The sequence below is a fragment of the Phoca vitulina genome, unplaced genomic scaffold (genome assembly GCF_004348235.1).
Source record: "Phoca vitulina isolate PV1807 unplaced genomic scaffold, GSC_HSeal_1.0 scaffold49, whole genome shotgun sequence".
In the NCBI taxonomy this organism is placed as follows: domain Eukaryota; kingdom Metazoa; phylum Chordata; class Mammalia; order Carnivora; family Phocidae; genus Phoca; species Phoca vitulina.
The window spans coordinates 8,458,905-8,482,916 of record NW_022589752.1 but is presented as its reverse complement, the minus strand read 5'-3'; the positions used below and the strand labels follow the sequence as shown (position 1 = coordinate 8,482,916).

General features: G+C 37.5%; 1 protein-coding gene across 4 annotated transcripts in view; it reads left to right on the top strand.

Annotated features, from left to right (window-relative positions):
• The window catches only part of DENND5B (DENN domain containing 5B), a 190,003-nt gene that overhangs the window by 72,430 nt on the left and 93,561 nt on the right, over positions 1–24,012 (top strand). For 3 of the 4 annotated variants that reach the window (XM_032387461.1, XM_032387462.1, XM_032387463.1), the window contains exons 2-3: positions 7,672–7,781; positions 16,662–17,328. In XM_032387461.1, coding sequence (XP_032243352.1) covers positions 7,672–7,781; positions 16,662–17,328 — 777 coding nt within the window. Of the gene's footprint in view, positions 1–4,169; positions 4,236–7,671; positions 7,782–16,661; positions 17,329–24,012 lie in introns of all 4 variants that reach the window. The other variant, XM_032432830.1, reaches the window with a different exon arrangement.

Here is a 24,012-nt window from a genome sequence, read left to right as displayed (position 1 = left end):
GGTGGCAAGTAACATACCCTGATTCCACAGGACAGAACATGAAAGCACTGCATTCCCTCCCAGACCTCACCCTTTGTGTGTCTTCATTTGTCTGGTCCTTCAGATTTGTAGCTCTTGTTTTTTTTGGTTTTTTTTTTAAGATTTTATTTATTTATTTGACAGAGACACAGCGAGAGAGGGCATACAAGCAGGGGGAGTGGGAGAGGGAGAAGCAGGCTTTCTGCTGAGCAGGGAGCCCGATGTGGGGCTCAATCCCAGGACCCTGGGATCATGACCTGAGCCAAAGGCAGACGACGCTTAACGACTGAGCCACCCAAGTGCCCTGATTTGTAGCTCTTGTAATAAAACTGCAATCACAAGTAATAGTGCTTTCCTGAGTTCCATGAGTTTTCTAGTGAATTATCAAACCTGATAGTTATGGAAACTCCCAAATGTATAGCCAGTATGTCAGAAGGGCTGGTGGGCTGGTGACCTCTGAAGTCAGGGCAATCCTATTGGGGTCCGTGCCTTTTTTTTTTTTTTTTTTTTTTTTAAAGATTTTTTTTTTTTTTTTGAGAGAGAGAGATGAGAGACAGAGAGCATGAGAGGGAAGAGGGTCAGAGGGAGAAGCAGACCCCCCGCTGAGCAGGGAGCCCGATGTGGGACTCGATCCCAGGACTCCAGGATCATGACCTGAGCCGAAGGCAGTCGCTTAACCAACTGAGCCACCCAGGCGCCCGGGGTCCGTGCCTTTTAACAAGTGACGTCTGTGCCAACTCCAGGTGATTAGTGACAATTAAATGGAGGTACCAGGTTGAAACAGAATAACTGTGCTGTATATATACTCTTGGTTTCCAGTGAATAAACTTCCGTAATTAAAGTGTATTTTAGTGTCAGCTAAATAGAGTATGGCTCTTTAATTTTGATGTGATCAAGAATGAAATATACTGTGAATTTCTTAGAAATTCAAAGTTTACTAGATTGATGTTGGTGTACTTTTATTAATATCTTAAAACAAACTTTTAAGATTACCAGGGTTCACAGTTTTTTTATTGATGATTATTCCTCAGTAGGGTCTATGAATTTTCAGAGATCCCAGCTTCTTTTGCTTGATTCCCTTTATGACCAGCAAGATTGCTGACTGGATATAGAAGTTGTGTTTTTAGAAAGTCTAACAGGCCCATCATGGGTTAAAACCTATAGCATTAATTAGTAGCTAGTAGTGGGTATATGGCTTCTTCTATGAAGGGTAGAGAACATCCATAAAAAATGGGCAAATTCTGTCCCATATTTAAAGAACTGCATTTATTATGTATAGGAGCACAGTAAAAAGCAATCTAGAAAGTTACCAAGGAAGAGAATGCACAATATAGTCAGGGACTACAAACATAGTAGCAGACTCTGTATTTTAACATATTTCAGATGCTTTATGGGAGTTAAATTTTTTGAGCTCAGTCCTTCTAGAACTACCCCTTTGCACTGTGGTATATTAGGTAAAAATATCTGTCACATTTCTTTTTTTAGTTATACATTATATTTTTAAATGTGCTATAAAGTGGGCTTTGAAATCCAAATTTGATCTAATGGTCATTCACATTATAGCTTTGCATGAAGCAGATGCACTTATTTCACTGGAAATTCTCTGAAATATTTAGACCATGGGTAATCTGGAGGCAAGGATAAAATAATTGAATATCTAAATTTACTAAAAAGACTTTTGCTTATGTATAATTCTCTGTGTAAGTTCACCTGGAATAGCTTTCATATTTTTTCCTTTTTTTCTTTTTCTCTGGTAAAACCAGAAACAGGAGCAATATTAAGTAATTGAACTATTGGTAAATATTCCTAGTGATACCTTAAATGCACCCAAGAGTTTCTACCTTAATCAGGGCAAAATAGCCTTTAGATGAAAGCTAGGCAGAATTGTTAGACCAGTTAATGGGTTAATTTCCTCTACTTAGTATCTCATTTTTGTGAGAGTGATATTCATTGTCAGTTGTAAAGTCCATACTTGCTTTTTTCCAAATGGGGAGATTTTTGTGTCATGGCCTAATACTTCTCTAATCTGCTACTTCTGTACTCTAATGAGTAGTTATTCCTGTAAACTAGAAAGGTAAAAAATGAGTGACGTCTGCTTCTCGAGTTCTTCCTTGCTAGTCCCAGTCGTAACAATTATTTGCCTCCCGGAAGTGTGCAGTATCCTGGAGGGGAGTATACTGACATGTGTGCCCACTGGGGCACCCTCAGCCAGTGACTTTGCACACTGCATGGGTGTATGTGTGGGGGCTCCTCAAAGGTCTGTTTTGAGCCATCTATCCCTGATGATAAATGTCAGTATACCACCTGGCTGTCTGGAAAGATCCAAATAACCTCCTTGGTGATTGCAGGATTTATAATGGATCAGATAGTTCCTTTTTTCCTTCGGTCCAGGAGTTCCATAGGCTACCTTCCCCAGCTCTTTGGTTTTTCTCTTGTTGTTTTGTGAAGGGAGAGTGTACAAAGTTTCTGCAAACCTTGATTGGGATACAGAATTCTCACAGTATCCGTGGGCCAGTAGCCCCCTCAGAGTAGAAGTTTTGCCTTTGTCCTGAGATCATTCAGACCTTCAAGGTATAGATAGGAAGATTCCCTGGTGATTAGGACCCTACATTATCATTATTTAACTCTTTAAAGAGAAGACTGGATATCTAAAAGTTGTAGACATCTGGGTAACCTATTCAGAAGTTTTTATACTCTTCAAAGCTGCAGTTACAGAGGTCTAGTGTGAATTTCCTAACAGCCTGTGTCCTTAACTGTGGTAAAATTTCCTCCAAGAGTTGACACTTCCTAGTTAATAGCACATAAAGGGATAGTTGATTAAATGGAATCTTAGTACAGAGCATACTTCAGCTCCTGTTTGCATAGAATGATTTCTTAAAAGGTAGGTTACTTACAAGATTGGATATAATACTATTTTGTCCTTATCTTACATATTGGAATGCTTTTTAAAACACAGACTTGATTTTTAGAGGAGTTTTAGATTTTAGAAAAATTGAGAAGATAATAGAGTTCCCATATACCTCATATCCCCCCCCACACACAGTTTTTCCTATCATTAACATCTTACAGTAGTATATTTGTTACAGTTAACAAATCAATTGATACATAATTGTTAACTAAAGTCTGTATATATCCTATTCAGATTTCCTTAGTGTTTACTTAAAGTCCTTCTTTCTCTTGGTGGATCTCATCCAATATACCACATTATATTCAGTTATCATGTCTCCTTAGGCTCCTCTTGGCTGTGAGTGCTTCTCAGACTTCCCTTGTTTTTGATGTCCTTGATAGTTGGCAAGTATTCATCAGGTATATTATAGATTGCTTCTCTTGGGATTTGTCTGATGTTTTTGTCCAGATTAGAGTAGAGCTATGGGATCCTATGGTAAGACTGTGCTTAGCTTTGTTAAGCATTTGCCAAGCTGGGGGCGCCTGGGTGGCTCAGTCGTTAGGCGTCTGCCTTCACCTCAGGTCATGATGGTCCTGGGATCGAGCCCCACATCAGGCTCCCTCCTCTGCGGGGGGCCTGCTTCTCCCTCTCCCACTCCCCCTCCTTGTGTTCCCTCTCTTGCTGTGTCTCTCTCTCTGTCAAATAAGTTAAATCTTAAAAAAAAAAAAAAAAAGGAATTGCCAAGCTGTCTTCCAAAGTGGCTGTACCCATTTGGATTCCCACCAACAGTGAATGAGAGTTACTGTTACTTCCTATACTTGTCAGCATTTGGTATAGTCCGTTTTTTGGACTTCGGCCATTCTGATAGGTGTGCAGAAGTTGGAATGTAATTTTTAAAGTTGGTCATTTTGTCTTATATTTTATCTGACTATGGAAACATTAGCTTTCTCCTGATACTTCTCTTCAGATCAGCATTGAGAAGAATATATGTGCTTTTTTCCCATATGAATAACTTACAAATGTTTAAATAGTATTTTTCTTACATTAAAATACAATTACCTATTCTCTGTGCTTTCTTATTACTAATAGCTTATAAGCTATATACTGTTGGTGTTAAGCTACATTCCATTGATGTTAATGTCTCATGTTTATTGCTTTTGTTTAATTTGTTATTCTCATTTTCCATTCTTCAAAGTCATTTTGCTTTTGTGTTTCTTTGTGTTTCTTTGTTTATAAAGTTTTTTGTTTCTGTTACATTATGTAGTTTTGTACCAATGGCTAGAAGCAGATCGTCATGGCAAGAGCCAAGATACTGCAAATACGACTTCAGGTAAAAATAAAAATAAAAGTAAAAATAAAAATTAAGGTGTTAGAAATCATTATTTTAATTCACCCCAAACCCATCATAATTGGGTTGTTTTTTTTTTCTGTTTTGCTTGGGCAAAAATAGGTATTATATTGTATTTCTGTTCTCTCATCTGCATCTTAATTTTTGTAAAGACCTCATTTGCTTCAAGCCTTGAAAAAATTATTCACTGGTCTTAAGCTCTCTTGGCAGATATATGCTATTTTCTTAGAAGGAAAGGCTGAATTGCAGCTTAAATTTAGTAGCAGTTTACTTGGCAGTATTACTTGGAATTAAGTTTATATGCATTTGTAGTGGGGGATATTAATATTTGCACAAGTTTATAATCCTTGTTCATTTCAGGATAGTGTTTAAAAGGTGGAATTTAAGGTAAGAATGCATATGTATCATTTCTATTGCCTGGGAACCCCAATTCTTAGACTAATTCATTTCTCCTGCTAAGTCCTCGAAGTAAATTCCAAGTTAGAAGTTCATTTATAACATGGGTTCAAAATGAGAAGATTAGGTTGTTCCCCCCACTGCCCATCTCCAGAAGTCATCTTCAGGATTCTCTTCTTTGGCTGGTAATAGTAGTGATAACTACATCCACTCATGTCTAAATCCTTAACAATGTTATCAGAATTTCTACATGGTTGGTTGTTCCCTTAATTTACTTCAAAATGGTATTTGCCAAGACAGCTATATATACAGCAATGACCTTTTCTATTGCCCCCCCTTTTTTGGCAGTCTAGTAGCTGGTGGTGGTGGTGGTGGCAGTGGTGGTGGTGGTTCTGTTTTTCTTTTCTTAGATTTGTGTTTGTTTCATTGAGTGTTTTCATTTTTTTGTTTTTGTGAAATTTTTTCTCTCTGAAAAAGGTGGTTTTCCTTCTCTATCTTCTGGGTGATTCCATTGTGCTTCAAGAGGGTGTGGTGTTCCTTAGTTAACAGAACAATTATATTGAAAATGGCACTGTCATGGCTTTTCTGATTTATCCTCTGTCCCATTAATAACTTGATATATGAATGAAGATAATGTTACTATTTTAACCAGACTCAGGCAGGAATTCAGTAAAAGGTAAGTGTTGCAAGGAGTTATATCTTGCATTATGTGCTGTTTCTTCTGCCCCCACAGTGTTTCACATTTTATTTACACTTACAAAAATAAACATTTCTGGTATATGTTGGTGGGTGAAGGAGAGGCATTCTTGGTTGCTGTATATTATCTGAGGATATCCTGTTCCTGTCAGTAGCAGAGTTAGCAGCATAGATCTTTAGAACCAAGAGGGAATTTTTGTTTTGTGTTTTCTGTGACTTAAAGTGAAGTGAAAAGTAGTCTTTTTTATTTTTTAAGATTTTATTCATTTGAGAGAGAGTGAGAGCAAGAGAGATCACAGAGGGAGAGGGAAAAGCAGACTTGCCCGCCGCTGAGCAGAGAGCCAAATGCAGGGCTTGATCCCAGGACCCTGACATCATGACCCGAGCTGAAGGCAGATGCTGAACCAACTGAGCCACCCAAGTGCCCCTAGTCATTGTCTTCTTTTTTTTTAATGAAGAAGTGAATAATCTAAAAATTCTTAGTGCTTGCATGAGAATCTAGTATCAGCTTAAAGAATGTCATTTGCCCTTCCTGAAGTCAGGTATTCTGAACCCTGACTCTTTTCTTCAGGCACACTGACTCCTGGACAGTTCCACATTTTTCCATTGACTTTGTAAGCACACTCTAGAGGCATGTTGCAAAAATTCATAAACCGTCCTCAGGGATGCTTTTGACAGTTGTTCTTCTGGAAATGAAAGCTCTCTACCCTATCTCTTAAAAGATAGATATATGGAGTAGAAAACTAGAGGTGAAACATTTGCCTAGATAAGTAAGAGGAATCCAAAGGAAAATGATCATTAACCAGGGCTTAAATTAGAAACAATACAGTTTCTGCAGCAAATCTATTTAATAAACTATGTGCCTTTATTCAGAAAAGCTTCTGTGTATTTTATATTGCAGTTTCCAACAAGATTTTAGAGTGTAACTTTTCCCTCCTTTTGTGATATGTTAAGTTTTGCACTAAAAGGTGTTTTAGTATCCATCTTTTCATATTTTTACCAAAAATGGAAACTGAGTCTAACTAGATGCCCAATTATGATTTATAAATTACTTGGTATTTTTACTTGTACAAATACTGGTAAGTAGCATTTATCTTTTGATATAATAGTTTGTGTTTTTGTTTTTGTTTTTAAAGATTTTATTTATTTGACAGAGAGAGACACAGCGAGAGAGGGAACACAAGCAGGGGGAGTGGGAGAGGGAGAAGCAGGCTCCCCGCGGAGCAGGGAGCCCGATGCGGGGCTCGATCCCAGGACCCGGGATCATGACCTGAGCCGAAGGCAGACGCTTAACGACTGAGCCACCCAGGCGCCACCAATAGTTTGTGTTTTTAAGAGCCATCCACATTAACATATTTTATGGAACTAAGGCATTTGGGGGAAACAGGTCTCATAGGAATTAATTTGGTCAAGGAGATAAAGAACTGAGCTGACAGCTATAATTGAAGTTTATTTATATATAATAATCGAAGTATAGCCTGACTTTATTTTTCCTGAATTTTGACAGGTGATGAGTTTGGCTTGGAATAGCTTGTTTCTTTTCATAGGTTTAGTGTGTCTGCTAGACAACTCAGTAATGATGTTTCTAATTCTGTTAATTCTGTTACTTGTAAAAGCCTGGATGCAGTCACATTTGTCAGATTTCTGTGGCAGCTCAAGCAAAATTGCCTCCTTTGAGTGCGGCAGCATTGTGTCTGTCCATGTACAAAATCTTAGCATCAGAAGTATGATTCAGGATGCTAAATTTGGGATGTTTTGTTAATAAATTAGATGTTTCCAAGTAGATTTTTTTTATCACCACATATTGAAATGAGGACAATAATTAGGTTACAGCAAAGATTATTTGAGTAGATCTTGATTTTTAGTATAGTAGTCTGCCCAAGGTGTTGAAATTCAGATTCTGAAGTTTTATTTATTTTTAAAGATTTTATTTATTTATTTGACAGAGAGAGAGACAGCGAGAGAGGGAACACAAGCAGGGGGAGTGGGAGAGGGAGAAGCAGGCTCTCCACCGAGCAGGGAGCCCGATGTGGGGCTCGATCCCAGGACTCTGGGACCAGGACCCAAACCAAAGGCAGACGCTTAACGACTGAGCCACCCAGGCGCCTCAGATTCTGAAGTTTTAAATGCAGATCTTTTATTAACAGTTTCTTTTCAGTAACCTTTCATTAACAGTTCCATTGAGAATTTTACAACTCAGACTGTTAGAGGTAGAAATTGAATCAGATTTCAACATTATCTGTCAATATATCTATAAAATAAAAATAAAACTACATGCTTTTGAAAAAATTCTAAATATCAACTAATTATTAATTATTTGTTATAGGTGAAAATTTTGACCAGAGTCCTCTGAGAAGAACATTCAAATCCAAAGTGCTGGCCCACTATCCTGAGAATATAGAATGGAACCCTTTTGATCAAGATGCAGTGAACATGGTATGTAGTTTTTTTTAACCTTTAGCCTTCTTTTTATTTCGTTAAGATGACAGTGTCTACGTTATTTCATTTGATGTTTTAAATAAGCAATTCTTTAAGATAGATAATATTGTCCTCATTTTATAGACGTGGAAATGAAGCTCAGAGAAGTTAAGTTACTTTCCTACAGTCCCCAGGGCAGATAAATATATATAACAGACCCTCAAAGCCCATTCTCTTTGTTTTTTATGTTTTTATTTAAATTCCAATTAGTTAACATACAGTGTAATATTAGTTTCAAGTGTACAATATAGTGATTCAGTACTTACATACATCCCAGTGCTTATCACAAGTGCACTGCACTCCTTAATCCTCATCACCTATTTCACCCACCTCCCCTCTGGTAACCATCAGTTGGCTCTCTGTAGTTAAGAGTCTGTTTCTTGGCTTGTCTCTCTCTTTTTTCCCCCTATGCTCGTTTATTTTGTTTCTTAAATTCCACATATGAGTGAAATCATATGGTATTTGTCTTTCTCTGACTGATTTATTTCACTTAGCATAATACTATCTAGCTCCATCCATGTTGTTGCAGATGGCAAGATCTCATTCTTTTTTATGGCTGAGTAATACTCCATTGTATGTATATACCGCCTCTTCTTTATCCATTTGTCACATGATGAACACATGGGCTGTTTCCATTATCTGGCTATTGTAGATAGTGCTGCTATGAACATCCAGGTGCATGTGTTCCTCATAGCCCATTTTCTTTTCCTACTGTTAAGCTGTGTTTGGATTTCTGTTAATACGTAGAAGCTTTGATAAAGACTAATATTTCTTTGCTTGGAGAGGATCCTGATAGAAGGAACATGATTACAGTTTTCATATTTCAAGGAATGTTGTATGATGGGCCTGTAATTTATCATACTCACAAAGTAAAGAGGAAAAGGAACTTGAATTCATCATTTAGACATTAGTAGGAATTTGTTTATAAGGAATTTGAATTAATGCAATGAGTTACCAGTGGTGGTTATAAGTCCCTTTAGAGATTCTTAGAAATAGTCATAGTTTTCAGATTATTTAAGGAGGGTCCCGGTAAGAAGCCTGGGTAATATTTTGGGATTCCATGAATGGAATTCTGTGATTATAAGAATCAGGGTGCTCCTAAGTGAGCAAATCAGAGATCAGGCATAATAGGCACAGAAATAATTAACAGTGGACTGAGACACTGATAGGTGTAGTTCTTTTTTAGAATTTTAAAAGAGCTTAAAAGATCCCATTTTGAAATGATACTGTAAGGTAAGGAAATTAATATGCAGTAGATACCTGCTAGATATCTCATGTATGTTACTTTCACATACATGCTGACATGTGCCCAATGAGAGTTCTTATCATATTTTACAGAGATTACTAACCCAAAGTTATGCAGGGAGTCTCAGAGGTTAGATCATTTTTACTCTCTAGCTCACTTTTTCCCCAACTACCTGCTGCCTCCCCCAAAGAAAAATGATATAACTTAGTTTTGACCTGCACCAAAATGACGTGGGTCGCATTGGATCTTTTGTGGTATTTCTGTATCACAGTAAATTCATTCTAGTCTGAGTTTTCTACAAAGAGGGAGTAGTGTGGTACTTTTTCTAAGTACAAATGCCCAAGGCACTTGGCGCTCTGACTTTGATTCCTCACAGAACACAGTGTAGTTATTTCTCTAATTGGAGATGCCATTTTGCTGGACGTTAATACTGTGGGGCCTCGTCTTCGGTGAAGACAGCACCATAAATATTAAGTAGAACACAACTGTTTGTTATATTTATGACACTTGAAGGAGCACAGCAAGCTTCTGACTAAAATTGTCAACAAACAGCAATGACAAAAAATAATTTATCAGCTGCTGTGCCAGCAAATTAATAGAAAAGTATTAAAGAAAAGAGTGTCTAAATGAAGCAATGGAAACCTAGATATGAATGTAAATAGATTACAACACTTGACTTCTTAAATTAGTAAGATATTTCAAAGTATAAATTCAGCTGTGAGAAATTAGAATGGTTTTACTACAGTATGAATCCATAGTCATTTGGAACAAAATGCCACACTTGGTGTGTTTTCTTCCTGTTAATCATTTGAATGCATTAATAGTGAGACATCCATGATAGCTTTAGCCTTGGTCTCTAGAGCGTTCATCTTTAAAGCAGGGATCAGCTTCCTTAATCTTTATTACTTCTTTCCTCTTGCCTCTGGGATTATTTTATGTAAGCAACCAAAGTCTCCTATGAAGAATAAACACATAGGCTTGTGTTTTGATGGTTAAGCACCACATAGCATTTTGGTTATTGCTGCCAATCTAAAAGGAATTGCTGGCTTTCCTTGAAAATCTCTGAGAAGCATCCCATTAAACTAGTCTGCATTTGGGTCATAGATTTACTGCCCTTAATTTCCTCTGATTTATTAGTAAGTACATGTGTATGAAGCTATAATTTATTCCCACCTAGAGGTATAAAGCTTTCCTCTTGCCTTTAGCAAAATCCCACTCCCAACGAGTCATCACCTTCCATAATATCAGTCATTTCTTTAACAAGCAACAGTGGTGCTTTGAAAAAGGGTCATTAATCTCATACAGAAATTAAATACTCCAAAGCAATGAACTTTGTAAATAAAAAAAAAATTCCATGAGTGCCATGCAAATGTAATAGAAAATAAATAATGACAGGTGAAATTGTTTCTGAATTAATTGCTTTTTATGTCTCTTTTGGTTACTGATTGAGAGATCTTCATGAAAAAAAGGGGTAGGGGAGAGTATCATAAAACAAAACAATACAACAGTCATATACCCAGAACTGACATATTTCAACATTGATGAATTTGCTTCAGATCGGTGCTTTTTCTCTTAAATGAAGCAAAGCATTGCAAATGGAGCTGAAGGTCCCCTGCCTCCTCCTCCCCCATTTCAGATCTCTTTGAGGTAATCTGCATTTTGGTATCCATGACTATTTATATAAGGTTCTGGTCAGTAGGTCTTATCCTTAAGAATGTAGTGAACCTAGGGATTGTTAGGAAGAAAATATGATCAATACCTTTTTAAGCAGCTTATATGAAATATAAAGATTCTGTATTGTATATTCTAAATGAAACATCTGATATATGATTAAATTTTAAGTAACTAAAAGAGTCATAACTGTGGGACGCCTGGGTGGCTCAGTCGTTAAGCGTCTGCCTTCGGCTCACGTCATGATCCCAGGGTCCTGGAATCGAGTCCCACATCGCTTCTCCCTCTGCCTGCCTCTGTCCCTCTCTCTCTCTGATAAATAAATAAAATCTTAAAAAAAAGTCATAACTGTTATAAAGCTTTTTATAATCTATAAAGCTCTAAGTTTACAATTTACTGTTTACTTTGATCACAAAAAAGGGTAGGGTGGAATGATGAGCAAAGAGTAAAGGGTAAAGGGTTGAGTAAAGAAGACCTATTCAGATGCCCATCTTGTAAGATTTGAAGGAAAAAGAGCTATATATACTTTTTACGGACTCAGCAAGTTCTTGAATTTGAGACAGATAACCCTTAGTTAGATTAATAGGTTTGACATTAGAATGAAAGTAAGCCCTCATTTTCATCCAAGTTTAAGTTCCTGTCTCACAGTAGAACCGTAGGAATGGGGCTCTAATCCAGCCATTACTTTGGAGCTAGAATATTTCATGGGCATCTCAAACTTAACATGTCCAAAACTGAATTCACAGTCTTCCCACTAGCCTTGGTCAGTGAATGGTACAGCCATCCACGTAGTAGCCTAAGCTGAAAATCTGGCATTATCCTTGAAAGTTCTCACTTTCTTACCCTCTCCCATGTGCAATCAGTTATCTATCTACTTCTCTCTGTTTCTATACACCCAGACCTTAGTCCAAACCCTCAAACTCTCTTACCTGGACTTCTCCTCCTTTCCATTCTTCACACTAAAGCTTCTGCTTCTGCAGCCACTTCTCTTGGGAGGATTCTTCCACTTCTCCTTCCCCTGGTGAATTCTTACCCTTCAGGTTTCATTTTAAACACAATTTTTTCAGAGACGCCATCCCTGACCACCCTTCCAACATTCAGTCAGGTCCCTTCAGGTTCTCTTAGGACCTTTTAGCACCTTGTACCTTTTTGTAGCACCTATCACAGTTGGAATTAAATAATTGATTATGTAGCTAGTTATCAGCTCTGTGTCTCCTGCTGTAATGTAAACACCGTGAAGATAGGTACACTCTCGCTTATTCATTGCTATATCCCTAGTTTTACACGCAGTAGAGGCTGAAGTCATTGAATAAATAAAGGAATGTTTGCTTGCTTACAATACTTCCCTTCCCTGTCTTTGTCTAGTCAGGTATTACCTCCCCTGCAAAATCATCTTAAGCAGAAGTAGTTAGGTGCTCTCTCTCCTCTATTTCTATAATGTCTTGAACATACTCCGCAGCAGCACTGATCGCATTATTTTATAACCGTTAGTTTGTGTGTTTGTCTTTTTTACCAGACTGTGAACTCCCCAAAGAGATTATTTTCATATTCGTCTTTCGAATTACCAAGATCTAATGTAATATATGACATAAAATAAATATTTATTAAAGGAAAAAGGAGGGAGAGAGGGAATGAAGGTAGGAGAAAGGAGGGGCAAACAGACCAACTCTGAATAATTTATCTTTTATTTGTATAATAAGAGAGGGCATGGAAGTCACAGAACTATAGAAGATGGAAAAAGGAATTGTTAAAATTCTAGCCAAACCACCTGAAATAGTCCAGAGGGATAATAAGGACATGTAGTTGCTCAAGGAGGGGGGTACACAGCACTGTGAGCTTACTTTGGCTAAAGTAATCTGATTACCAGTAGCAATCTGGTAAACAATGACAGCCCTAAATGTTTAGTTGTTTTATTGTGGGAGAGTGGGTTGGAGAGGGGCTGTTGTTAATAAAAGGCATTATTAGGGATAACAAGAGATTGTTGAATGCCCTAATGAACAAATCTTGTTTTATGTCTCAGGTTTTCTGAAAAATAAACCTGACAATTCATACAAGAATTCTCACTTTTAAAAATGAAAAGGCAGTAGCATTTTCCAAGTCATGGTTCCCAGATTAGAAATGCAATTCTTACTTTTTTTGATTCGTAGGAAGAGAATTTAAGAATTCTTAACATCTGTTATCTGTAGCATAGAAAGTCATTCTTTACTTTGAGCACAACTTTTGGCAAGCTTTTCCTGTAAATGTTTGAATGCATGCTCAAGAAAGCTACAAAACCTTAAGGGAATATTTGGCAGCTGTGCAAAAACAGTTGGAGCTGTAATTTTGTGGTTTATGATGTCAGGAAAGCCTATCAATTAAATTAAATCTTTATTTTGACTTTGGAGGTCACTACGTTTCTGTATTACCTACTACATGTAAAAAGAGAACTGTAGACTTAATCAGGAGAGGAGCTAATCTGGTGCTATATCCCTAGCTGTTGTTTTGTTTGTTTTCTTGTTCATTTGTTTGTTTATTTATTCATTCAACAAATACGTATATGGCATGCACTATCCCAAATAAATTTGAGCATAGCCTGGAGCAAGAGGGATTCAAATCTTCCTTCCTACAATCTTTATTTACTGTAGTAGATGTGTCAGATGAGTTTTTATTCATAAATGAGCAGAGGATCTCCTCTTGTTGTTAAAGAAAGCAGTTTTAATGTGAAGACGTAACTATGAAAAGGTCCTGCCATGGCCTTTCCTTACACAACTGTTCCCAAGATGAGGAATAAACAAATTTTCCTCTAACAAAGTCAGGTATTTGTGTGTGTTTACCTAACTCTGTGTCTTATTCTACCCAAATATACATAGTAATTTAATTCTTTTCAACATATATAAAAATAATTATGTAAAGCTTCCTTCGTAATTTCTAGGTCTCATGTTCAGTGATATGAAATATAAAGACATTTTCACTGACCTAATAATACTAAACTACATGGTTTTTGCTTTTTGCTTTTTGCTTTTTATATATATTATCAGTCACCTTTTATGGCCCCAAATAGTATATTGTTCTGTGTGTGGTACTCTTATACGTTTATAGTCCTAGAAATATAGCACCAGTCCTTGAGTCATTTACAATCTAGAGATCCAAACCAAATAGAGAAACTAGTAGTGTGTGTCAGTATACAATGTACATTTGTATACAGCAGTCCAAGACTTTAATTTCTTCCCCATATACTAAAGACTTTCTAGAGGAAAAGTGACATTTTAATGGCATTTATAGGATGAAAACTATTTTTTACGGAATGATAAAGGAAGGTTCTTTAAGATAGTATTTACGTGGAAACTTAAAGAAAGTAAGGGAGTGTTTCCATTATTTATTGCTGTATAACAAACCACCCCAGTACTATTTAAGTGGCTTAAAACATGGGTTGTGGGTTAGCAATTTTTTTTTTTTTCCATAAAAGGCCAGATAGTAAATAGTTGAGGCATTGTAGGCCATACAGTTTCTGTCAGTTACTCATCTCTGCTGTTGTAGTGCAAAAGTAGACACAGACAGTGCTTAAATGGATGAGCACTATTGCGTTCCAATAAAATTTTATTTACCTAAACAGGTGGCTGATTGGATTGGACCTAAGGAGTAAAGTTTGTTGACTCTTGATTTAAAACAACAAAACTGTTACTTTGCTTACAAATCTGCAGTTTGGGTAGGGTTTAGCAAGCACCCTCTGCTCTACTGGGTGTCAGTTAGAGTGGTTCAGAGGCTAAAGACTGGAGTCTTCTGAAGGTTCACTCACTCACAGATCTGTCTCCAGGGCTAGGAACATCGCTGGGGAATCCTCTGTCTCTGTGCGATCTCTACATATGGTCTCTAGCATGGTTGCTTCAGGTTAGTCACATTTCTTATATGTTGGCTCAGAGCTCCCACTGTATGTGACCAGAGAGAGATGGAAGTTGTACTGCATTTTTAGCCCAAAAATGTTACTTGTTACCTTCATTACATTTTACTTGACTAGGCCAGGAGTGGGCAAACCAGCCCTTAGGCCAAATCTAACTGGCTACCTATTTATAAATAAAGTTTCATTGGAACAAAGTCATGCCCGTTCCTTAATGTTTTGTCAGTGGCTGCTTTTACACTACAATGGTAGTGCTTAGTAGCTGTGACTAAGATTTTAAGGCCTGCAGAGCCTAAAATATTTATTATCTGGCTTTTTTACAGAACCAAGTTTTCAGGTCCTGGCTGTAGGCACTCTCAGTGAGCCATCCATGGTCTTGATGAGAGCATGGCTATTGTGGACATTGCTGCTATAAACATTGGGGTGCAGGCGCCCCTTCGGATCCCTACATTTGTATCTTTGGGGTAAATACCCAGTAGTGCAATTGCTGGGTCGTAGGGTAGCTCTATTTTCAACTTTTTGAGGAATCTCCATAGTGTTTTCCAGAGTGGCTACACCAGTTGCATTCCCACCAACAGTGTAGGATAACCTCCCCCCATCTTCCATTCTGTTCCGCACCCACAGAAAACGTGTCACTTCCTCAAACCGTCATGTTCTGTCTTGCGGGCTTTTGCACATGTATCCTCTCTGCCTTCTCTTCATCTCACTAACACCTATACTCATCTTCAGGTTTCCACTTAGACTTTATTTTTCTCCAGTAGCTCCTTCTTTTCTAATTTATGTCCTCCTGCTGTGTTTTTTCCATGGCAGTCTATATTTATCCTATCATAGCACTTCCCATACTTTATTTATAGTTTATGATTTTTTTAGTCATCTGCCGTCCTTACTGGACTGGAAGCTCCATAGGAGCAGGAACATGTCTATCTGTCTTTCTCACCTGTATCACCATCATAGGGCCTGGCTCATAAAGATACTTAATAAAGTGTTGACAGTTTGAATGAAGGACATGTAACTTTCAAGGTGAATTGCATTTTCTTAGTAATGTGGGGAGAACTTCTAAATTTCCCATCAGATTGATTTGTTAAGTCTGAAAAAGAAAAATGTAATAACTGTGGTAAAATTATTTCTATGCAGAAAGCATATTGCAATACAAAAATAGTAATACATAAAAATTAATAATGATCATTATGTTAGGATAGTTAAATTACAAGTTTTTTTTCCTTAGTATATTTCAAATTTTCTGTAATTTGTTTTATTTCTTTTATTTAAAATGTTTTAAAGAATGAATTCAAATTGCATTTTAAGAATCTTAAAGATAGTATCTTCAACTCCTCAGGTAATTTTGTTCCCAAGTCTGACTCAATCCTGGGTAGTTACCAAGACCTAAAGCATAATATTACCGGAGTGAATCTAAAATGTCTTTGTTTCTACTCTTCTGCTTCAGTAAATCAAAAAATCATTCCATTTTTAAAGTTTCTGTTTCTAAGATCAAGTATCATATTATTCAGAATAGTGAAAATGATACTGTTGTTTTTATTCTTTTTTTTCAATTTATCAAATGGGCCTTCACCTACTTCCCTATTCCTCTGAAACATTACCATCATTGCTACAAAAATGGTACTTAAATATTAAATATTTGTAAAGTGTCTTTGACTATTTTGCCTTCAAGTCATTGATTAGCAAATGTAGATAAAGAAAATGAGGCTCAGAGAAGTCACATGCGGCGCTGAAGGTCAGAGGCTTGGATAAGAGGTTTGCTGGGAACAAGTCAAAGATCTTTCCATTCTTAGTCTTAGTCGAACCTCCTGCATGTGTTACACTGTAAAGATGGTTCTCCTTGTCTATATATATTTTAAAAATAATTTTATCTGTGTGTCAATGAGGAACTTACAGTGTATTTCTAACTTAGGGCTGCTGCTAATAATATTAAATACGGATAAAACCTGTGTCCTTTGGAGTCCTGTTGTGTTAACAACAACAAACATTTTCTCTGGTTTGAAGTTACTTGTGTACTGCATTCTGATACTTTTTCCCCCTTGCTCCACAGCTGTGCATGCCTAAAGGGCTGTCTTTCAGAACTCAAACTGACAATAAAGACCCTCAGTTCCACTCATTTATAATTACCCGGGAAGATGGTTCTCGTACCTATGGTTTTGTTCTCACTTTTTATGAGGAAGTTACAAGCAAGCAGATCTGCACAGCCATGCAGACGCTCTACCAGATGCACAACGCCGAGCACTACAGCGGCGTGTATGCTTCGTCCTCCTGCAGCATGGATTCGCTGGCAAGCAGTGTTGACGAGGGAGATACAACTTCCCTTTTGAAACTCCAGCGATACAACTCCTATGACATCAGCAGAGACACGCTGTACGTTTCAAAAAGTATATGTTTGATCACACCGCTGCCTTTCATGCAGGCCTGCAAGAAATTCCTTATCCAGCTTTACAAGGCAGTTACCTCACAGCAGCCGCCGCCCTTGCCGCTTGAGAGCTACATCCATAACATTCTCTACGAGGTACCCCTTCCACCTCCAGGGAGGTCACTGAAATTTTATGGTGTTTATGAACCCGTCATCTGCCAGAGACCTGGGCCCAGTGAACTCCCCCTCTCCGATTACCCTCTTCGAGAGGCCTTCGAGCTTCTGGGATTGGAGAACCTGGTGCAGGTGTTTACCTGTGTTCTTTTAGAGATGCAGATCCTTCTCTACTCACAAGGTAGGTCTTCCCTGGATTTTAAGTCTCCCCCAAAAAAGTTCTTAGGAATCCCAACGACTGCATTTCCATGGGGAATATTATCAGAACCAAATAATTAATGGTCAGAAGTGTTCTGTTTTGTGTAAAAGGAGCACCTGTTTAAGGTGGGACCAGAGGCTAAGATATTACTTCTCTTTGAGGTGTCAGTGGCTGTGGAGAAAAACAGGAAAGCGTACAAAAGCCTTAATCTGGCTGACTTGAGTGTATTTATTTTTTAATGGAAATAGGCCCTTTTTTCCAGATAGTACCTGATCATCATAAAAGAAACACATTTCGGGGCGCCTGGGTGGCTCAGTTGTTAAGCGTCTGCCTTCGGCTCAGGTCATGATCCCAGGATCCTGGGATGGAGCCCCGCATCGGGCTCCTTGCCCTGCGGGGAGCCCGCTTCTCCCTCTCCCACTCCCCCTGCTTGTGCTCTCTCACTCTCTCCTCTCTCTCTCTCAAATAAATAAATAAAATATTTTTTAAAAAAACCACATTTCTTTTCATAATGGAAGTGAGAGAATGATGTTAGTACCAAGAACATGTAGCCGTCTCATTCTTTGCAGATGAGAAAGGTTCACATCAAAACTCAGTTGACATTGGAAAGGCATTAAATGAAACTGTTGACTCTGAAGCTTCCTAAGGCAATCAACTTTGGATCTTTGCCTGTGGGAGATTTCACTAGATGTGACCCTCTTGGGTCTAACAGTTCTACTAGAGTTATGTGGAGTGTTTTTGTTTTATTTTGCTTTTATTCCCAAAAGGAAGTTACCTTTATGATGTTTTTCATTCAGCGTTCTCCCAGCACATACTTAAGAAACTTAACAAAATTTGAGTTTTATTTTAGGAGTGCGTTTTTGATGGCTAATTTTGAGCTTAGGGTACTGGTTCCGATCTGAACATGATTTTGTAGAGGAAATAGACATGCTCTGTCTTAATGGATAGCGAGTTGAAGGAAAACATAAAATGGTTGCTGCACATCGATGGGTTCTTTGAAAAATGTGGCACAAATATTTGGGTTAGCTTTTTGCTAACTTGTATTTAGGCTAGCAGAATTGTAGTGCAATCTCTTGACTGCTGCCGTCAAGCTTATTTTACCACTTTCCTTTTTTTCTTTTCTATTTTAAATTATAAGTGAGGCTGAGCCAAGTAGGCTATATTTGTACTTCCCCATCTTGTGTGTATGTTGATACTATTTGTGTGTTGACAGCCCTTCACGAGGTTGTATTTTCTTCAGTTTATCCTACATAATGTTCTTTGATAATGTGTTCTGATGCCTCTGTTTTTGTTGTCAGAAAGTTCTCTAATGACCAACTGAAATTCTTTCCTTTCTTCTTGCTCTCACTTTCTTAGGGCTTATCATTACCTGCAGATCACTTGTTTGTATCTAAAACGTGTAGCTTTAAGTAATTCTCTCTTCCTTTCTATTTCTTCCTTTCTTGCTTTTCTCCCTGAAGCCAGGGTAGGGGTTAGAGAGTTGCTGGAAGGGGACAGGGCTTGGAACTAGATACCCTCAGGTGTATTAACCTATGAGAAAAAATAATTTCAGTCCTAGATTTACAAGGAATCTTCAAGGTCATTTAGTTCAGTTTTGGTTCTGCATAGAGAAGCAGTTTGGACCAGAAAGAATATTGGTTTTTGAAGTCATAACAATCCTAGGTTCAAATCTCTGCTCTGTCCGTTACTAACTGTAAGCATAGACAAGTTACGTAATCTTCCTCAGTGTCAGTTAATTCATCTTTATGGAGATAAGGTTTTTTCCCTCTCTCTCACTGATGTATTGTGAAGGTTAACTAAGAAAACCTGTACAGGATACTTGGGGCATAATTGGCACTAAATGGGGAGAGCCGATATTATTGTAATTATTACTAGTTTTATTAGTCCTATACAATCCTCTATAAGTTATGTATATTTTAAGTTGCATGGGTCCAACATATTACTGCATTTAAAGTACAGCTTTGTTAAATTAAATAGTCGAGGCATTTGTTTTCAGGGTTGTGGGCCTAATAAATGTTCTCTTATACTGAATGTTAGGGCTTTTTTTTTTTTTTTCTTAGCAAAAAAACCCTTTCATTATCACACTTTCTCTTTTAAAAAAAGCACTGTATGTCTCACCGCATGTGGTCTGTCCTGAGCTCTCATCTTTCCGCTGTTTGATTAGCTTATCCCAGCTGGTTCATGGAAGCTGTTGAAAAGTTATAGATGATTAATATCCGCCAATTTAATTCAGTTTCAAATGAAGAAGCATGAGTATTTATGAGCATGTTTTTGTACTAAATGAAGTGTTTTTTGGGTTTTTTATGGGTTTTGTGGAGTTTTTTTGGAAATTTGGTTTTATACCGAGAACAACAGATGAATCCTGAGATTATAGGTGTCTGTCTCTCTCTCCCTCTCCCCCTCCCCACACACACATTTTAAATGTCCTACCAAAGAAAGTCTCATGGTAAATTTATAAGCATTCACTGAAATCACTCTATGTTAGGAATTGTACTATAAAAATGCCGTGTATGTTGTTTTGGGGATTCTTCTCTCTTCAATAGTGAATTACTGCTCTTATCCATGTTTTATCAAAGGGAAGTTGAGGCTCAGGGAAGCTAAGTAACCTCCCTGAGATCACACAGCTATTAGGTAATGTTGTAGAGCTAAGAATGGGGCTTGGATCTTTCTTTCTCCAGAGCACTTAACCACCATGTTAACTGTATTGGGCACTGCACTTAACCTTTCCTTATCTGTCTCAATATTTATTTTTAAATTATTAACTCACTCTGCCAATCTGTTACAAAGGGATCATGCTAAATAACCGTAGAGTATAAAATGAAAGCTCTGTGTAAATGAAGATTTTAATATTGACAATGTCTCTCCCATTAGAGAAAGAGATTTCATTTAAATGAATGAAATAAGAGTTATTATGTTGATTTGTACTCTGGTGCCCTCCTTCATTCTTCCCGTGTTAAGGGGGTTTTAATAACATCTAATACTCCAATTCTTATTCACTAATAAAGCCATGCCATAAAATTTAAAACATTGTAAGTGCTAAACAATTACCGTGAAAACCCAAAGTGAATCAAAGTAGATGGATTTTAGTGATGAAAACTGTCCTTCTAGACTGATTTGAAATTCTGGTCCATAGCCCATTTAAACAGATTCAATCTGCTATTTAGAGAGTGTGTTTATCACACTCGCTTTGTGGTGGTAACTAGCTAGAAATTTTAAGTAGAGAATGCACCCAGGAGATAGAGGCTCTTTTCCAGGACCCCAAATCAGAAAAGATCACTTTCTTCTAAACCCTGGAAAAACCTGTAACAGGACAGGGGAAGTTTGGAGTACGATCCTCTTTTCAAAGAAATAGTGGTGAAATAAAAGATAGGGGAACTTAAACATGAGTGTCTTATTTTTGATACCAATAATTAGTCTCAGGAACAGTTTTGGGGCCTTGCTTACCTTGATTCTTCCCAGTGGAGATAAGCAGTTACCCACAGCTCACACTGGACTGCAATGCCAGCCTGTATGCCTTCACAATGCCCCTCTCCCCTCCTTTCTTCCCCTCCCTCTTCTAAGTTGTGCATGAATTAACCTTGTCAGAAAGTAGAAGCCACTTACAGTTTTCTTGAAAAAGTTGGAGGCCTCCTAATCACAAATTGCTAGTTGTGCTCAACTGAACACCATAGCTTATTGGTTATAGGGTTTCATAAAAGCAAACTTGGTATTTTGATGGCAGAAAGTGGGTTCCCATGACCTATATCCTAAAAGCAGTAGAGTTTGACTAACTTTGGCCAATGTCTTTATATTAGCTTTATTTTGTGATAAATAGAATTTTAATATAAAGACTTTTTCTTGTTGATGTTTTGTTTTATATTCAAGAAATTAATCCTTTGTCAATTACATGTGTAGTCCATATCTTCATCTAATTTGTGGCTCTTAATTTTCTTTTAGGGGTCTTTGAATTAAGATACTCTTAATATTCATGAATTTGAATTTATCAGTCTTTTAACTTAACTTATAACTTTGTTTCAGAAATTCTCTATTCTGAGACCATAAAAATAGACTGCATTTTTTTCTAAATGTTTTAAGTTATATTTAGCATTTAAGGCCTTAGTGTATAAGAAACTGATTTTTTTTAAATTGATTTTTGCTTGTTGTAAGGAAGAAATCAAATTTAATATTTTAGAAATATCTATAACTAGTTATCCTAGTTATTGAATAGACCCATTCTTCCTTCCTCTGAGCAGGAGTGCCACTTCTGTCATATAGAAGTTCCTGTATGTAAGAGTATATTTCTGGTGTACTTCAGTTTATTCTGCCAATCTTTGTCCCTGTACTAAATTACTATAGCTTTAAAAATTTTTTTTTTTTTAGATTTTATTTATTTGAGAGAGAGAGAGCACAAGTGGGGAGGAGAGGGAGAAGCAGGCTCCCCACAGAGCAGGGAGCCCGATGTGGGACTCGATCCCAGGACCCTGGGATCATGACCTGAGCCTAAGGCAGACGCTTAACCGACTGAGCCACCCGGGTGCCCAGAATTACTATAGCTTTAAAGTAAGTCTTGGCATCTGGTAGGACGGTTCCCTCATTATCTTATTTTTTACCCAAGAAATAGACTAATTTATTCAATATACATTTTTCACATGTGTCTATATGTACATTACAATACAAAATAATGACATTTTAGCACTTAGCTGAAAGAGAGCATTCAAAATCATTAATCCTTTGAATCTATAGTATCATCATTAGAACTTTGTAACATAGATAATGCTGTGTTACAGATAAATCTACCTTCTTTGTTTGGAATTACATTGAATCTAATTTGAGGACAATGATATATTTAAAATACTGAGTTTCCCCTTCCATGAAATGTATCTGTGTTTCTAAGGGTCTTGTTTAATGTCTCTCAGTAAAGTTTTACAATAGTAGATAATTACAGATAATGACAGTTTTTTCTCTTCTTTTCCAATATTTCTCACTTTATTTCTTTTTCCTGCCTTACTATACTAGGCTCCCCAGTACAGTATAGAATAGAATTGATAGTAGCAGTCATCCTTGTCTTTTTCCTGCTTTTAAAAAGAGCACATTTATCTATCTCTTTATTTATTTAGATTTTATTATTGAGAGAGAGAGACTGCGGGGGGGGGGGGGGGGGGGGGGGGGGGGGGGACAGGGCAGAGGAAGAGGGAGAAAGAATCTCAAGCAGGCTCCACACCCAGCATGGAGCACAAGGTGGGGGGCCTTGATCTCACAACCCTGAGATTATGACCTGAGCTGAAACCAAGAGTTGGACACTTAACCAGCCAAGCCACCCAGGTGCCCCTAAAAAGAACACTTAATGTTTCACTATAAAGTATAACATTTGCTGTAGTGTTTTTGGTGACTACCTTGTACTAGGTTAAGGAAGTTCCCTTTATTCCTAGTTTGTTCAAGTTTTTAAAAATCATGAATTCATGTTGTATTTTATTGGATGCTCTTTCTGCATCAAGTAATATGATGTTTTTCTCCTTTTGATCACTAAATAAGGTGAAAAATCCATCCCTGTATTCCAGAGATAAACCTTACTTGGTTAAGCTGTATTATTAATTTTTAAATATGGCTTGATTTAGTTGGCTAATATTTTTTTTTTTTTAATTTATTTATTTGAGAGAGAGAGAGAGAGCACATGAGAGGGGGGAGGGTCAGAGGGAGAAGCAGACTCCCCGCCAAGCAGGGAGCCCGATGCGGGACTCGATCCCGGGACTCCAGGATCATGACCTGAGCCGAAGGCAGTCGCCCAACCAACTGAGCCACCCAGGCGCCCTAGTTGGCTAATATTTTTATTAGAATTTTTGCATCTGTGTTTTTTAATGATTTGACTTATAATGTTCATTTCTTGTACTATCTTGTCTGGCTTTGGAATTAAGGTTATTCTAGCTTTATACACTGAGTTGGAAAATGTTCTGTTTTTTTCTGGAAGATAGAGATAACTTTATTTAAGGGTGTGGTTACTTGTTCCATGACTGAGAGAACTTGTCTATAAACTGTTTGGTGTTGTTGGGAAGATGTAAGGTACCAGATCAGTCTCTTTAATAGTTTATTTAGGTTTTTTATTTCTCTTTCCCTTCCTGCCCCCCTCCTTCTACCTTCTTTCCTCCTCCTCTTCCTCCTTCTTCTTCACCATTACCATCACCTGTAAACAAAGACCAAATATGTTTTATTATACCACAGGCTACCCCCCCGGTATTTGACCATGGATCCCGTATAGCAAAAGAATCCTGATAGTTAAAAGATGCTGGCACATTACTAGTCCTTACTAGTCCCATTCAGTCATTAACAGTAGTTCAGTCCATCATCCTTATTGTATGAAAATGTCTCCCAGGCTGAGGTCACTCAGGTTTGCAGACTTTCATTTGCTCTTGTCAGGTTCCAAAAGCAGTAGTGGTCTAAGCAATACATGGTTTCATCTTTCAAGGCATCTGGTATAATTGAGCTAAGAGACAATATTATCTCTTGCTCTAAGCCTCTTTGAGGTATTAATGTATATGGGATTTCCCTTACTACCTAACTCATTTATTCTTTCCTTTACCCTCAGCTACTATTCCTCCTTCTTTTTATTTAAACCCAGATGCTTCTGCCTTTGGAAGGGCACAGCTTAGGTTCAGCTCCAGTACAGATAGATCTCAGGATTCTACAAGTGAC